We start from the raw sequence: 19,894 nt of genomic DNA on the forward strand, positions 1-19,894 counted from the left end.
ATTTTTTTTGTTTGTCACCTTGTTTTCTTTTCTTTCTTTTATGATGTTTTTTTTTTATCATCCGACCTTACCCCAACCTATTGCGGTGTGATATTAAATTTAAGGATGTTGAATAAAATTCGTGTTTTAAGATTCTAGCGTTGTGTCATTCTTGCTTTGAGTTTGAATCGTTCGGGACAAAATGTGCTAATGAGAACCTCAGACAACGTGTCAAATAGGTCACAAATCGTGGCCGACACTTTACTTGCCATTATTTTATTTTTATTTTTATATTGTGTTACGGACAACGTAGGGTGAAGCGCTGACTTAGAGTCATAAGATTCTTACCAGGGGACATCCACCCCGACTCAGCTTCATACCAGTCCGTAACATAAATTGGGGGCTCGCCGTTGGATTTTTCATTGTCTCATAAAAAAAAATCCCTGAACGATTCACAAGGCAATCTGGCGAGCATAAAAAGTTTTCCAAAAGACCCATCCTCGGATAGCCTTGGTAAAAGAAAAACGAGTTAATAAAAGTAGGGAAAAGGTTAGACTTAGAAGTAAAGGGAGTGATGAGAAAAACTACACTAGTTAGAATTATCACGGAACATATGGTAGATAATGGGGTGTTTGAGCAGGAAACGCTGGAGGAATTGCCAGCAGAAATGACAGCTATGACTCCAGCCGAAGTAGAATTAGAATATTAGCTAGGATGGAGATAGAGAAAGCCAGGATTGAACAAGAAACGCGGATGAATGAGCTAACCATAAGGCACCAAACAAACGAGAATAGACTGAATATCTTCAACGTGACGAAACACGTAAAGCTGGTCCCTAAATTTGTCGAAACTGAAGTCGACGAGTACTTCGCCCACTTTGAAAGGACAACTCTTAATATGGGCTGGCCGAAGGAATACTTGACCATGCTACTACAAACAACGCTGTATGGGAAAGCACAAAAGTCGTACGCGACGCTCCCAGCAGAGGACTGTGCAGATTATGAAACCGTCAAGGCGGCGATTTTAAAGGCGTATCAACTAGTCCCAAGAGCATACCAACAAAAATTCAGGGGGTTAAGGGTAAGCGAAGGCCAGGCCTATATAGAGTTTGCAAATCGAAAAGAAGCACTCATCAACCGTTGGTGTAGCTCTAAAGGTGTGGAGGGAGATTTTGAAAAATTGAAACAGCTCTTATTAATAGAAGAATTTCTAAACTGCGTCCCCGAAGACATGAGGCTAAACCTGGCCGAAAAAGAGGTAGCGCCAGTACTAGACATGGCTAAATTAGCGGACGAGTATGTCATCACCCACAAGGGTAGACCAGGATCGCATAAGCCTACACATCCACGTAGTAGAGAGGCCTATCCACTCCATGAAAAACGAAGCGGCCCGCAAGCGGTTAGGGGGAGTCCGGCATTCTCAGCCAAACAACCGTCATTCAAACAGGAAGCCAGACCTATCACATGCTTCAACTGTAAGAAGCTGGGTCACATAGATACAAACTGTTGGACGAAGCGAGGCCCGGAACAAATTCGAAATCCCCCAGCTAAACCACAGTTGATGGTACACGCAAATGTAGAAGCGTATAAACCCTTCACGTCGAGAGGATACATTTCCCGAAACAAAAAGAGCCAGAGAAGGCCCATCAATATCCTAAGAGACACGGGTGCATCCCAATCCTTAGTGCTAAGGAACCACGTGCCCATGGGAATAAAAACAACCTCCAATAGGACAGTCACTATTAGAGGCATAGAAGATAAGCCTATGAAAATTCCTCTAGTTAAAATTTACCTAGAATCAGATTGGATATCAGGCGAGATCATCGTGGGAGTCATTAGTAGCTTACCTATGATCGGTGTGGGGATGATAGTAAGTAACGACATTGCCAAAAGCCGAATTAAACGCTCGAGCCAAATGAAGCCTGAATCCATGGGGGAGCTCAAGGCATCAGAAGATAAGGCATCGGCAATTGTAACGACGAGGAGGGGGGAAGAAGAAAGAGAGGGAGAAGTCTACTACTAGGTCACCAGAAAGCAAAAGAAGAGATAGGGCTGTGATCCAATCTATTAATACCGCGACAGGAACTAATTAGGGAACAACGAAACGATGTCGATTTGAAACCCCTGTTTGGGTGGATTGGAAATGAAGAATCCGATGGCAGGGCAGGACAATACTTCCTCAATACTGGAGTATTAATAAGAAGTTGGAATCCTCCCAGTGTGACGGAGGGGGTAGACCGGAGCGTGCGTGAGCAAGTGATGGTGCCGAAAGCGTACAGGGAGGGAGTTCTAAAAGTTTCACACGAGATACCATTGGCGGGTCACCCGGGTGTCACTAAGACGCACGAAAAGCTCACGAGACACTTCTATTGGCCAGGAATCATGGAGAACGTGAAAATGTTCTGTCGAACATACAATATATGCCAAGTGACAGGAAAACCCAACCAGAAGATTCCTCTGCCATACTCCAACCAATACCAGCAGTGGAGGAACCTTTCGGTCGAGTTATTATCGACTGTGTGGGACCGTTGCCTAAAACTAAAGCCGGCCATAAATATATAATGACTATAATGTGTGCGTCCACCAGATTCACTGAAGCGATCCCATTGCGGAATATATCGGCGAAAAAGATAGTAGACACCCTGATAACTTTCTTTACAAAGGTGGGATTACCAAAAACAATCCAGACCGACCAAGGGTCTAATTTCATGTCAAAGATCTTCAGGCAGACGGCGGCACAATTGGAAGTCACGCACGTCAGATCCAGCGCATACCACCCGCAGTCTCAGGGAGCGATGGAACGCTTTCACGCCACACTCAAAACTATGCTAAAAGAATATTGTGTGGAACATGATGACGAGTGGGACAGAGGTATTCCCTTCGTGTTGTTTGCGGCGCGTGAAGCAGTACAAGAATCACTAGGGTTCAGCCCATTCGAGCTAGTTTTTGGCCACTCAGTACGGGGGGCCACTAAAACTAATAAAAGAACGATGGGTAAACGATGGGCGCATGCCGAACAATATGTCGGAATATGTGGCTAAAATGCGAAAAACCCTGTCAGAAGCGCGAGAGTTAGCCAGAGATCACCTAGAGAATAGTCAGAAAACCATGAAAGCCACATATGACAAGAAAACGATAGAAAGAGACTTCAAAAAAGGGTAGGAAGTCCTACTACTGTTACCCCTAAACGGTCAGCCATTTAAGGCCAGATACCAGGGACCCTATACAGTAGCCAAAAAGATCAGCTTCCTTAACTACCTAATAGATACCCCAGAACGTAGAAAGAAGACGCAAGTCTGTCATGTTAATATGATGCGGAAGTATTTTAGAAGGACGGAAAAGAAAGAGGTGCTGATAGCACCACGTATCCAGGGAGAACTGGAACTGACCAGCGATGAGGGGGAAGCCGGTGTGACCAAGGATCCACCTAGGAAGTCAAACAACTCAGCGGTCTTGGGAAATTTAGATGCCAAATTTGCCCACCTACCTTCGAAGGAAGGGCAGAGTTTAAAAACAATACTCTCAGAGTACAGAGACTTATTCTCAGATGCGCCCAGGTGCACGAATGCAGCAGTGCACGATGTAGAACTGAAAGAGGATAAACCGATTAGACAACACCTATATCGCCTAATGTTATATATTGGGATTCATTAAAAGAGAGAGACACTTATCTTAGAGTCTTATTAGAGTGTTTGTCTTGAGAGAGAGTTTTATTACAGAGAGAGGAATGTTGAAAGGACTCAGTGAGAGATAGATGTTTGTTGTAGACTTAGAGAGATATAGAGATTATTCATTTATAGCGATTCCTATATATAAAATGTTCATTCCTTAATTGTGTTGATTGGAAGAAGAAAGCTCTTAGAATGATGAGATAGTGTTCACTGTTCAGACATTGTGTAGACATGAGATGTCGAGACGTGTATGTAAAGACATTTTATAACACAAATATATAATACAATTTCACTTTACCTTTTCGTAAGAATCATAAGACAAAACGAGCTTTAAAAACACATGATGGTTTATTTCGTCACGACCGGCCGTTTCCATCACCAAGAATTCAAAGTCTCACATTTTAGTTTCAACGTGACGTCTCGCTCCCTAGACGACTGACTCCCTCTGAGTTTCTTCACTGACTGTCTTCTAACTAAAGTTTCTCTCTATCCCTAGAACTTCCTATTTTCCGTGACGTCATACACATGTTAAAACATGTGCCTTCTTTCACGTGTTCTGGACATACGTGTCCAAAACTTTTCCTATTTCTCAGTAACCTATTTTTCCAATATATTAAAAACATTATCTTATAAGCTGCATTCTTTCAATTTAAAATTTCATAACAAACTTGACAGCTCACATTCTTTTCTTAAAATATTTTACCTGTATTCTAAACAAGTTTGTTTTACATTTTTAAATTCTCACACGTAATCTATTTCTAATTATCTAGTTATGAACGGATATAGTTTTTAACCAAATCGAGAGATATGGTGGTAAAATGATTTGTTTTAATTATTTATTTTCTATAAATGTAAAAGTTACAAATATTGATAAAAAAATAAATAATTAGGCTAAGGATGATTTTATTTTTCGACGAAACATTTTAAATCGTTAGCCCTCTATTAAAGTCTCGGCTATAAATGTCGATTCATTGTAAGGTGTGAGCACGTTTACCAAAAGGTTAAAATTTATTTCCTACGGACGATTTTAAAATCATTTTTCAACTATTCACTTGACTGTCTGAATTTTATTATCGTTTCCATAATACTTAGAAAAAGAAACAAGGTAAAGTAATGCTTTTTATACCATATATTCCTACGCGTTTTTTTTTTTTTTAACTTTTTTTTCTTCGATTTTCTTTTGAGAAAGATCTTATGTTTTCCTGTCTGGGTAATTGATTTAGTTGATAATATATATTTGTGTGGGGGAGTTTCGACGTAATTATGTTTTTTTTCGGGGGGGAGGGGGTGTCGCTTTATGTCTCAGCGTCACTCAAAGAAAAATGATTTCAGAAGTACAAAAATGCGGGTGTTTTTATCTGTTTAGTACTTCTGCAGTTTACGAACCGTGCTATTTTTTAGATATGATTTACAAGTGTAATTCAATTTTTGCCGTATCTTTTTTTTATTAAATTTTTATGTGAAAGTCCTTCCTTTATTAAAAATGGGGTACTTTTTATATACACAACCAAGAATAGTTTATCCACAAAAATCCTAATTTACATTTTTGGGAGCAACACAAACTGAAAACGGACCTGTACAGTTTTTTTTTCTACGTAATATAGAACTTTCGTTTACATTTTTACCAGTGGTACAAGAAATGTCGTTTACCCAGAAGTTGTGGTTTCGAACCTGTAATTACATAAATATTAAAAGAATGCCAATTAGTATTGTGTAATACAAATATATCCGTAGCAAAGCTCGGGTAAATCGGCTAGTATATATATATATATATATATATATATATATATATATATATATATATATATATGCGTGTGGAATTGTTGTGGCAAGAGTTGCGCAGTCACCATTCACTATTCTCTACACTGAGTCAGCGTTGTTAAATACCAGTGGTAAGTGGACGTTCAGGAAAACTGGAAACAATGCTGAGATAAGCGGAGAACACATACAGCGCCTAGAATTCTCAAATGGTCAACCACCTGATACTTGTCACACTCAACGTTGCTTAACTTTGGTGATTTTACCAGAACCGGTGTGTCAACGTAATTATGTCTGTCTGTCTTTCTGTCTGTCTATCTGTCTGTCTCTCTCTCCCCTCTCACTCTAGATATATATATATGTTATGCCATTCTATTTATAATAATAATAATAATAATAATAATAATAATAATAATAATAATAATATAGTATTTGAAATATGAAAAAAAGTAGAATAAACCAAAAAATTAACAAACAAACAAAAGCCATTATTATAAAGCACAGCTTAAAATAATAAAATAGTAAAATATTTTTAGTGAATGTAAAGAAAATCTCTAATACTTAAAATATTATGGATTATAGTATAAATTGAATTAATAACGTTAAAAAATACTAATCACCAAAAAATACTAATCATCAAAATAATACTAATCATCAAAAAAATACTAATCACCAAAATAATACTAATCATCAAAAAAATACTAATCACCAAAATAATACTAATCACCAAAATAATACTAATCATCCAAATAATACTAATCATCAAAATAATACTAATCACCAAAATAATACTAATCATCAAAATAATACTAATCATCAAAATAATACTAATCACCAATATAATACTAATCATCAAAATAATACTAATCACCAAAATAATACTAATCATCAAAATAATACTAATAATCAAAATAATACTAATCATCAAAATAATACTAATCATCAAAATAATACTAATCATAAAAAAAAATACTAATCATAAAAATAATACTAATCATCAAAAAAATACTAATTACCAAAATAATACTAATCATCAAAATAATACTAATAACCAAAATAATAATAATCATCAAAATAATACTAATCATCAAAATAATACTAATCATAAAAATAATACTAATCATCAAAATAATACTAATCATCAAAATAATACTAATCATCAAAATAATACTAATCACCAAAATAATACTAAACATCAAAATAATACTAATCATAAAAAAATACGAATCATCAAAATAATACTAATCATCAAAAAAACATATCACCAAAATAATACTAATCATCAAAATAATAATTATTATCAAAATAATACTAATCACCAAAATAATACTAATCATCAAAATAATACTAATCATCAAAATAATACTAATCTCCAAAATAATACTAATCATTAAAATAATACTAATCACCAAAATAATACTAATCACCAAAATAATACTAATCACCAAAATAATACTAATCATCAAAATAATATTAATCATTAAAATAATACTAATCACCAAAATAATACTAATCATCAAAATAATACTAATCATCAAAATAATACTAATCATCAAAATAATACTAAATCATCAAAATAATACTAATAATCAAAATAATACTAATCACCAAAATAATACTAATCATCAAAAAATACTAATCATCAAAATAATACTAATCATCAAAAAAATACTAATCACCAAAATAATACTAATCATCAAAATAATACTAATCACCAAAATAATACTAATCACCAAAATAATACTAATCATCAAAATAATACTAATCACCAAAATAATACTAATCACCAAAATAATACTAATCATCAAAATAATACTAATCATCAAAAAAATACTAATCACCAAAATAATACTAATCATCAAAATAATACTAATCATCAAAATAATACTAATCATCAAAATAATACTAATAATCAAAATAATACTAATCATCAAAATAATACTAATCACCAAAATAATACTAATCACCAAAATAATACTAATCATCAAAATAATACTAATCACCAAAAAAATACTAATCACCAAAATAATACTTATCATCAAAATAATACTAATCACCAAAAAAATACTAATCACCAAAATAATACTTATCATCAAAATAATACTAATCACCAAAATAATACTAATCACCAAAATAATACTAATCATCAAAATAATACTAATCACCAAAATAATACTAATCATAAAAATAATACTAATCATCAAAATAATACTAATCACCAAAAAAATACTAATCATCAAAATAATACTAATCATCAAAATAATACTAATCATCAAAATAATACTAATCACCAAAATAATACTAATCATCAAAATAATACTAATCACCAAAATAATACTAATCATCAAAATAATACTAATCATCAAAATAATACTAATCACCAAAATAATACTAATCATCAAAATAATACTAATCATCAAAATAATACTAATCACCAAAATAATACTAATCATCAAAATAATACTAATCATCAAAATAATACTAATCACCAAAATAATACTAATCATCAAAATAATACTAATCACCAAAATAATACTAATTATCAAAATAATACTAATCACCAAAATAATACTAATCATCAAAATAATACTAATCATAAAAATAATACTAATCACCAAAATAATACTAATCATCAAAATAATACTAATCACCAAAAAATACTAATCATCAAAATAATACTAATCATCAAAATAATACTAATCACCAAAAAATACTAATCATCAAAATAATACTAATCATCAAAATAATACTAATCACCAGAACAATACTAATCACAAAAATAATACTAATCACCAAAATAATACTAATCATCAAAAAATACGAATCATCAAAATAATACTAATCACCAAAATAATACTTATCATCAAAATAATACTAATCATCAAAATAATACTAATCACCAAAATAATACTAATCATCAAAAAATACTAATCATCAAAAAAATACTAATCACCAAAATAATACTAATCATCAAAATAATACTAATCACCAAAATAATACTAATCATCAAAATAATACTAATCATCAAAAAAATACTAATCACCAAAATAATACTAATCATCAAAATAATACTAATCATCAAAATAATACTAATCATAAAAATAATACTAATCACCAAAATAATACTAATCATTAAAATAATACTAATCACGAAAAAAATACTAATCACCTAAATAATAATAATTACCAAAATAATACTAATCATCAAAATAATACTAATCATCAAAATAATACTAATCATTAAAATAATACTAATCATACAAAATAATACTAATCATCAAAATAATACTAATCATCAAAATAATACTAATCATCAAAAAAATACTAATCACCAAAATAATACTAATCATCAAAATAATACTAATCATAAAAATAATACTAATCATCAAAATAATACTAATCATCAAAATAATAATAATCATCAAAATAATACTATCACCAAAATAATACTAATCACCAAAATAATACTAATCACCAAAATTATACTAATTATCAAAATAATACTAATCATCAAAATAATACTAATCACCAAAATTATACTAATCTTCAAAATAATACTAATCATCAAAATAATACTATCACCAAAATAATACTAATCACCAAAATAATACTAATCATCAAAATAATACTAATCATCATAATAATACTAATCACCAAAATAATACTAATCATCAAAATAATACTAATCATCAAAATAATACTAATCACCAAAATAATACTAATCACCAAAATAATACTAATCATCAAAATAATACTAATCATCAAAATAATACTAATCACCAAAATAATACTAATCATCAAAATAATACTAATCACCAAAATAATACTAATCACCAAAATAATACTAATCACCAAAATAATACTAATCATCAAAATAATACTAATCATCAAAATAATACTAATCATCAAAAAATACTAATCATCAAAATAATACTAATCATCAAAATAATACTATCACCAAAATAATACTAATCACCAAAATAATACTAATCACCAAAATAATACTAATCATCAAAATAATACTAATCACCAAAATAATACTAATCACCCAAATAATACTAATCATCAAAATAATACTAATCACCAAAATAATACTAATCACCAAAATAATACTTATCATTAAAATAATACTAATCACCAAAATAATACTAATCACCAAAATAATACTAATCATCAAAATAATACTAATCACCAAAATAATACTAATCATAAAAATAATACTAATCATCAAAATAATACTAATCACCAAAATAATACTAATCATCAAAATAATACTAATCATCAAAATAATACTAATCATCAAAATAATACTAATCACCAAAATAATACTAATCATCAAAATAATACTAATCACCAAAATAATACTAATCATCAAAATAATACTAATCATCAAAATAATACTAATCATCAAAATAATACTAATCACCAAAATAATACTAATCATCAAAATAATACTAATCATCAAAATAATACTAATCACCAAAATAATACTAATCATCAAAATAATACTAATCATCAAAATAATACTAATCACCAAAATAATACTAATCATCAAAATAATACTAATCACCAAAATAATACTAATTATCAAAATAATACTAATCACCAAAATAATACTAATCATCAAAATAATACTAATCATAAAAATAATACTAATCACCAAAATAATACTAATCATCAAAATAATACTAATCACCAAAAAATACTCATCATCAAAATAATACTAATCATCAAAATAATACTAATCACCAAAAAATACTAATCATCAAAATAATACTAATCACCAAAATAATACTCATCACAAGAACAATACTAATCACAAAAATAATACTAATCACCAAAATAATACTAATCATCAAAAAATACTAATCATCAAAATAATACTAATCACCAAAATAATACTTATCATCAAAATAATACTAATCATCAAAATAATACTAATCACCAAAATAATACTAATCATCAAAAAATACTAATCATCAAAAAAATACTAATCACCAAAATAATACTAATCATCAAAATAATACTAATCACCAAAATAATACTAATCATCAAAATAATACTAATCATCAAAATAATACTAATCATCAAAATAATACTAATCACCAAAATAATACTAATCATCAAAATAATACTAATCACCAAAATAATACTAATCATCAAAATAATACTAATCATCAAAATAATACTAATCACCAAAATAATACTAATCATCAAAATAATACTAATCATCAAAATAATACTAATCACCAAAATAATACTAATCATAAAAATAATACTAATCATCAAAATAATACTAATCACCAAAATAATACTAATCATCAAAATAATACTAATCACCAAAATAATACTAATCATCAAAATAATACTAATCATCAAAATAATACTAATCATCAAAATAATACTAATCACCAAAATAATACTAATCACCAAAAAAATACTAATCATCAAAATAATACTAATCATCAAAAAAATACTAATCACCAAAATAATATTAATCACCAAAATAATACTAATCATCAAAATAATACTAATCATCAAAATAATACTAATCACCAAAATAATACTAATCATCAAAATAATACTAATCATCAAAATAATACTAATCACCAAAATAATACTAATCATCAAAATAATACTAATCATCAAAATAATACTAATCACCAAAATAATACTAATCATCAAAATAATACTAATCATCAAAATAATACTAATCATCAAAATAATACTAATCACCAAAATTATACTAATCACCAAAATAATACTAATCATCAAAATAATACTAATCATCAAAATAATACTAATCACCAAAATAATACTTATCATCAAAATAATACTAATCATCAAAATAATACTAATCACCAAAATAATACTAATCACCAAAATAATACAAATCATCAAAATAATACTAATCATCAAAATAATACTAATCACCAAAATAATACTAATCATCAAAATAATACTAATCATCAAAATAATACTAATCACCAAAATAATACTAATCATCAAAATAATACTAATCATCAAAATAATACTAATCATCAAAATAATACTAATCATCAAAATAATACTAATCACCAAAATAATACTAATCATCAAAATAATACTAATCATCAAAATAATACTAATCACCAAAATAATACTAATCATCAAAATAATACTAATCACCAAAATAATACTAATCATCAAAATAAAACTAATCATCAAAATAATACTAATCACCAAAATAATACTAATCATCAAAATAATACTAATCACCAAAATAATACTAATCATCAAAATAATACTAATCATAAAAATAATACTAATCACAAAAATAATACTAATCATCAAAATAATACTAATCACCAAAATAATACTAATCATCAAAATAATACTAATCATCAAAATAATACTAATCACCAAAATAATACTAATCATCAAAATAATACTAATCATCAAAATAATACTAATCATCAAATAATACTAATCATCAAAATAATACTAATCATCTAAATAATACTAATCACCAAAATAATACTAATCACCAAAATAATACTAATCATCAAAATAATACTAATCATCAAAATAATACTAATCATCAAAATAATACTAATCATCAAAATAATACTAATCACCAAAATAATACTAATCATCAAAATAATACTAATCATCAAATAATACTAATCATCAAAATAATACTAATCACCAAAATAATACTAATCACCAAAATAATACTAATCATCAAAATAATACTAATCATCAAAATAATACTAATCATCAAAATAATACTAATCACCAAAATAATACTAATCAACAAAATAATACTAATCACCAAAATAATACTAATCATCAAAATAATACTAATCATCAAAATAATACTAATCATCAAAATAATACTAATCACCAAAATAATACTAATCATCAAAATAATACTAATCATCAAAATAATACTAATCATCAAATAATACTAATCATCAAAATAATACTAATCACCAAAATAATACTAATCACCAAAATAATACTAATCATCAAAATAATACTAATCATCAAAATAATACTAATCATCAAAATAATACTAATCATCAAAATAATACTAATCATCAAAATAATACTAATCATCAAAATAATACTAATCACCAAAATAATACTAATCATCAAAATAATACTAATCATCAAAATAATACTAATCATCAAAATAATACTAATCACCAAAATAATACTAATCACCAAAATAATACTAATCAACAAAATAATACTAATCATCAAAATAATACTAATCACCAAAATAATACTAATCATCAAAATAATACTAATCATCAAAATAATACTAATCACCAAAATAATACTAATCACCAAAATAATACAAATCATCAAAATAATACTAATCATCAAAATAATACTAATCACCAAAATAATACTAATCATCAAAATAATACTAATCATCAAAATAATACTAATCACCAAAATAATACTAATCATCAAAATAATACTAATCATCAAAATAATACTAATCATCAAAATAATACTAATCATCAAAATAATACCAATCACCAAAATAATACTAATCATCAAAATAATACTAATCATCAAAATAATACTAATCACCAAAATAATACTAATCATCAAAATAATACTAATCACCAAAATAATACTAATCATCAAAATAAAACTAATCATCAAAATAATACTAATCACCAAAATAATACTAATTATCAAAATAATACTAATCACCAAAATAATACTAATCATCAAAATAATACTAATCATAAAAATAATACTAATCACAAAAATAATACTAATCATCAAAATAATACTAATCACCAAAATAATACTAATCATCAAAATAATACTAATCATCAAAATAATACTAATCACCAAAAAATACTAATCATCAAAATAATACTAATCATCAAAATAATACTAATCATCAAATAATACTAATCATCAAAATAATACTAATCATCAAAATAATACTAATCACCAAAATAATACTAATCACCAAAATAATACTAATCATCAAAATAATACTAATCATCAAAATAATACTAATCATCAAAATAATACTAATCATCAAAATAATACTAATCACCAAAATAATACTAATCATCAAAATAATACTAATCATCAAATAATACTAATCATCAAAATAATACTAATCACCAAAATAATACTAATCACCAAAATAATACTAATCATCAAAATAATACTAATCATCAAATAATACTAATCATCAAAATAATACTAATCACCAAAATAATACTAATCAACAAAATAATACTAATCACCAAAATAATACTAATCATCAAAATAATACTAATCATCAAAATAATACTAATCATCAAAATAATACTAATCACCAAAAAATACTAATCATCAAAATACATACTAATCATCAAAATAATCAACTAATCATCAAAATAATCAACTAATCATCAAAATAATACTAATCACAACAAAATAATACTACATCACCAAAATAATACTAATCATCAAAATAATACTAATCATCCAAAATAATACTAATCATCAAAATAATAACTAATCATCAAAATAATACTAATCATCAAAATAATACTAATCATCAAAATAATACTATATCACCAAAATAATACTAATCATCAAAATAATACTAATCATTCAAATAATACTAATCATCAAAATAATACTTAATTACCAAAATAATTACTAATCACCAAAATAATACTAATCATCAAAATAATACTAATCACCAAAATAATACTAATCACCAAAATAATACTAATCATCAAAATAATACTAATCATCAAAATAATACTAATCACCAAAATAATACTAATCATCAAAATAATACTAATCATCAAAATAATACTAATCATCAAAATAATACTAATCATCAAAATAATACTAATCATCAAAATAATACTAATCACCAAAATAATACTAATCATCAAAATAATACTAATCATCAAAACAATACTAATCACCAAAATAATACTAATCATCAAAATAATACTAATCACCAAAATAATACTGATCATCAAAATAAAACTAATCATCAAAATAATACTAATCACCAAAATAATACTAATTATCAAAATAATACTAATCACCAAAATAATACTAATCATCAAAATAATACTAATCATAAAAATAACACTAATCACAAAAATAATACTAATCATCAAAATAATACTAATCACCAAAATAATACTAATCATCAAAATAATACTAATCATCAAAATAATACTAATCACCAAAAAATAATAATCATCAAAATAATACTAATCATCAAAATAATACTAATCATCAAATAATACTAATCATCAAAATAATACTAATCATCAAAATAATACTAATCACCAAAATAATACTAATCATCAAAATAATACTAATCACCAAATAATACTAATCATCAAAATAATACTAATCATCAAAATAATAATAACAAAGATTTAATATGTAAATGATAAATACCATTTTTAGGAGAAACAAAAAAATATTTGGACATTTTCTGGAGAATACATAAAACGGTAATATTTGACATTTTATTGCAAAAATTAATTTAAAATGGGGTTAATAAAAGAAAAATGTCAATAAAATGCATTATTGAAGTAAAAAGTTACAACTCTGTTATATATATTTGTAGAACAGAATGAGTTTATTTTTAACAAAATTTTCATAGTACATTACTTTAACTATTTTTTTTTACATAAAAGTCACCACTTATTAAGGCCCGGAGGCAACTTGAGGATAAGGGTTAATGAGCGTACACTAGTCAATGGGATAACATCGTAGTAATCGTTAATAGTGTACATTTGGCAAATTGAATAACTTAAAGCGACGGTTCATCAAGAATTTCTTTACGTTGGACTTAACCAACCAAGTTATAATCAGCTGGAAAACAAGCAAATGGAAGAAAGTTCCACAGGCATGCATTTCTAAGAAAGGAGCTTTGTTCATGAACTCTACGTTTCCGTTTAGGTATAGATAAAGAGTGGGGAAAATTATTGATAGTGGTTTCAGCTAGACGTGTGTTTTCGTGAAAGTTTGGCGAGGGGGGACCATAGATTGGAGCTCTGACAAACACTTACAATGAAAAAAATGATAAAGATGGGACAGACAAGTACTTTTTTTTTTACATAGGCATCACCACATTATCAAGACCAAGAGGCCACTCAAGGATAAGGGTTAAAGAGTGTACAGTAGAAATTGGACAATATAGTAATCATTAGTAATGAAAATTTGGTAAATTTGATAACTTATATGGAACGGCTCATCAAGAACTTATTTACGTTAGACTTGAACACAACCATATTGTAGTCAGCCGGAAAGCAGGAAAACGGAAGACGATTCCACAGGCGTGCAGTTCTAAGAAAGAAGCTTTGTTCATGGAATCTACGTTTAGGTTTAGGCACAGATAAAGAGTGGGGGGAATTATTGATAGTGTTTACAGCTAGACGAGTGTTTCTTGTGAAAGTTTGGCGAGGGGGGACCATAGATTGAAGCACAGTCGAACACTTTCCATGAAAATAACGATACATCAGAGACAAACTCGCAACATCTCTTCTGTGAGATAGAGGTTGCAAGGAGGAGAAAATGACATCTCCTACGAGGCTACGAAGTCTATTTTGAACTCTATCAAGGCAGGACAAGTCCTTTCTAGCAGCTCCTGCCCAGATGTGGCAACAGTATTCCATCCTTGGGCGTACCTGGCTCTTATATAGATAGAGAATAGCATCAGCAGTGAGATATTTACCGGATCGATAGAAAGATCCCACCATTTTTCCAGCGGCCTTGGCAACAGATTTGATGTACGTGTTCCATTTAAGATCAGGAGTAATGGTGAAGCCCAGAAGCTTGTCAAAACTAATGCTTTTACTACGATGGTAGGTGCTATATTCTCGGTCGAATTGTTTTTTACTGTGCTTGATGACAGCCCAGCGTCAACATTGTTGGACTAATCGTTACCAAATCGTTACCAAATTGAACAAAATATCAGTTATGATACAATTTACAATAAGTTTAATTTTGGGATGTTTAGGACAAAGGTTGATGGTGCATATAAAAGGTGAACGTTACACTTGTTGCGATAACTTCAATCATGTTAATCAATTCTCTACTTGGTCCATATTGTAATCAGTGAAGACATAAAACTTATCTAACATTAACCCAGACTATTGACCTGAAGCTAAAAATGTTTAGTATCTAATAAATGAACCTTATCTATCTCGCCCTCTATTCATTATTAATCGCGTCTAAATGTAAGAATATCTCGATCTTTATTATTATATAAAAGGAGCTCTTTGTGGGAATGAGAGAGAGAGAGTTCTCTATGAATTCGGAAACGTCTGAGTGAGTCGATTTTTTAAAATTTGACACTTGAAGTGTCTGGGAGTGTTCTTACGTAGGTTTTGTACGGAATGCATCGGATAAGTATCGAAAATCAATAATCAAAAGAATCTGATTAAAGCAAGAAGTCCGATTTGGACCAACGTCAACATAGCATCACGAGTGCATTTGACAAGTTTTATCAGCGCACAAGTAGAAAGGTACAGCCAATAAAATCTACTGTAGATTTTTTAAAAGACAGGGGCACTTTCGAAATGTTTCTTTTTTGAACCATGATACTTGACTTTTATAAGTTTAACTTTAATTCAAGTGATTATGTGCTGCTACATTTGATAAAAGCAACAGTTGGTTCTTTTATAACACATGCGCGCGTTCATATGAATGTTTAGAACACAATTGAACCATGATACTTGACTTTCGTATTTTAGACTTAAAGTGAAGCCACGGATAATATTATAAAATCAACAATAGATTTCCTACAATGCAATTCACTGCGGGGAGGCAAGTGAAGCTTCTATCCGGTACACTGAGGGGGGGGATCCTTGACTAGAACAGACAGTCATTCGATTTGATTATAAAAAAATAGGTTCACTAATTTCGATGATAATAAATGTATGGCAGCGCGAAACATTTGTTGATTCTCATTTAATCCGGATAACGTCCGGTCACCCAGATAATTGAGTTATATAAGGAAAAACACATTTTTTATATTCATTAATTTGTTTGTGAAAATATAGTGCCAAATATCGTGTATAGCTTAAGGTGGAAAAATAGACAATATTAAAGGCAGATGTTGAACAGACAGTAATCATGTGTCGTAGCTAAACTCTTTCTCTCTCTCTCTCTCTCTCTCTCTCTCTCTCTTTCACACACACAATATATATATATATATATATACATATACATATATATATATACATATATATATACATGCATATATATATATATATATATATATATATATATATATATATATATATATATATACTAGCAAAAGTACCCGCCGTTGACTGCGTTCAAAAACAGCCTACAGAAAATGGACTCTGATTTATGAAAGTATGATAGGTTATGAAAAGGAATGGTTGTAAAGAGATAGCTTCGAATTTGGGGATATCAAAACCAAAGCAAAATATGATGAAAGTAAAAATAAAATAGATAAACCACATAATTTATTATACCACTATATATACTGAAACACTTCTCACAATATTCTGTGGATCTATATTAAAAAACTTTGTTAAACTTTGTGACATATTTCCATTCTATGGAGGTCAGGTGCGAACGAACAACCCATAATTTTATTATAGCATATTTCTTCAAACTGAAACATAATTATCGAAGTATACTCACGCAGATAGATATGAAAAATCTTTATTAAAGTGTGTGCCTATTTCCATTCTATGGAGGCCAGACGCGAACGCAGACCCCACAATTTTATTATACCATCCCTATTTAAGTTAAAAAAATACTTATCAAAGTATTCTTATGTACATCTAAATCAAAAACACTTGTAAACGTTTTTTTTATTTTTTAAATTTTTTATTTCCATACTTTGTGGACCAGTCGCGAACGCAGACCCCACAATTTTAATGAACCGCCGTTCTGCCAGATCAAACATACCCATTCCTGTGTCTCGATAATCTTCTATCATTATATGTAATCAGTTTTTTAAAATAGTCAACCATATAGGAGCCTATTCGTGACCACACACACACACACACACACACACACACACACACACACACACACACAAAAAAAACACGTTCAGCTTTATATATATATTTATATATATATTCAGCTTTATATATATATATGCATATATATATATATATATATATATATATGAGGAATTCGGTAAAGAATTGAATATTCACTAACAAGCATAGTGTATAGTGTGTTTGGTGTGCACGTAAATGTGTTCTTTTGTAAACAATATCTCTGCATTTACAAAAATAGAGACAGATAGTGAAAAAGAACTTATTTCGATGTTTACTAAAGATAATTCGACAATGTTTCATCTTACGCAAGGAATAGATAGAATTTTAATATTTGGTCTGCTAATTGGGTAGTTTTATGACACACCAACCTTGTTAGGTCATTCTTTGCCGACACTATAATGGCAGAAAATTAATAACCTTTATTTACGAACTCTCAATTTATTAAGACAGGATACTCAAGCTTTTGTAGTGAAATCTTACGGAAGGAAAAAATACTCCGAAATATCTCTATTAACGAATCACTTACCTAGATAGAAAACGTCCCTTACCTTCGGATAAATATATTCTAATAATAAAAACAAAACCATTGAAACTTCAAAATAGTTTTCTACACTTGACATAACACTTACGCAGGTGCGATCTAGAGTGTCTAATCAGTCATAGTCGACAGGATGCATGGCTATATCTATCTATCTCTCTCTCTCTCTCTATATATATATATATATATATCTATATATATATATGTTGACAAGATTTGATAAAAGATGGTTAATTTATCTTCAAACACCAATATATGTTTACTAGCTTTTAATAAAATTGCGCGTGAATGTTGGTGATATCACACCACCAGTTATTGTGAAAAGCATTAAAATAACTGTGTATTCCGAAGGCAATTGAGCTGATCGAATTCTTCGAATTACATCTCACGTCCCTAAGGAGTGTTTAGGATGTGAGAGGGTATTTTTAACTTTAAACTTTTGTCTACCGATGTAAACGTTCATAGCTTTGTTATCAAGCTTGTTTAATGTAATTTTTTCACGGTTTTGTTAGTGTACAAGGAGTCTTAAATAAGTTTCTACACTTTTATTCATAGTACACACATGATACTTTTCTTCCCTTCAAAGTAATCTTCTTCAGCTCTAATGCACTTGTACCGTTTTAGCAACCTGGAAACCCTCATAGAAGTCCTCTTGTGTGAGTGTGCCACAGTCTTTTGCAGCCTCTAAAGTTTTTCTTGAAGGAATAAACAACAGTCACAGCGATCAAGGTCTCGACTATAGGGATAATGAGGAACTACCTTGATGCCCATCTTGGTCAAATAGTCTGTGACTAGAATGGAGTTGTGGACTGGGGCATTTTCCTAGGGAAAATACCACTGACCTGATTTGAAGAGTACTCGCCTCTTCCGGCGAATCTCTTCCTGAACTCTCTTAAAACATCAACATAGTACTCCTTGTTG

The 19,894-nt window shown here is 28.6% G+C and overlaps 2 protein-coding genes across 2 annotated transcripts in view; one reads left to right on the forward strand and one right to left on the reverse strand.

Annotated features, from left to right (window-relative positions):
• LOC145293139 (cGMP-dependent protein kinase 1-like) overlaps window positions 1–19,894 on the reverse strand; it is a 448,649-nt gene that overhangs the window by 409,519 nt on the left and 19,236 nt on the right. The gene's annotated exons all lie outside the window — the stretch shown is intronic.
• LOC145292764 (uncharacterized) lies at window positions 694–2,001 on the forward strand. The gene has a single exon (XM_080138800.1). It carries the CDS (start codon window positions 694–696, stop codon window positions 1,999–2,001), a length of 1,308 nt encoding a protein of 435 aa, XP_079994926.1.

Source organism: Euprymna scolopes, chromosome 14 (genome assembly GCF_053919585.1).
Source record: "Euprymna scolopes isolate OS-2025 chromosome 14, ASM5391958v1, whole genome shotgun sequence".
NCBI lineage: Eukaryota > Metazoa > Mollusca > Cephalopoda > Sepiida > Sepiolidae > Euprymna > Euprymna scolopes.

Coding starts and splice junctions, on each gene's coding strand:
- LOC145292764 (XM_080138800.1), top strand. CDS start 694: ATGGAGATAGAGAAAGCCAGGATTGAACAAGAAACGCGGATGAATGAG.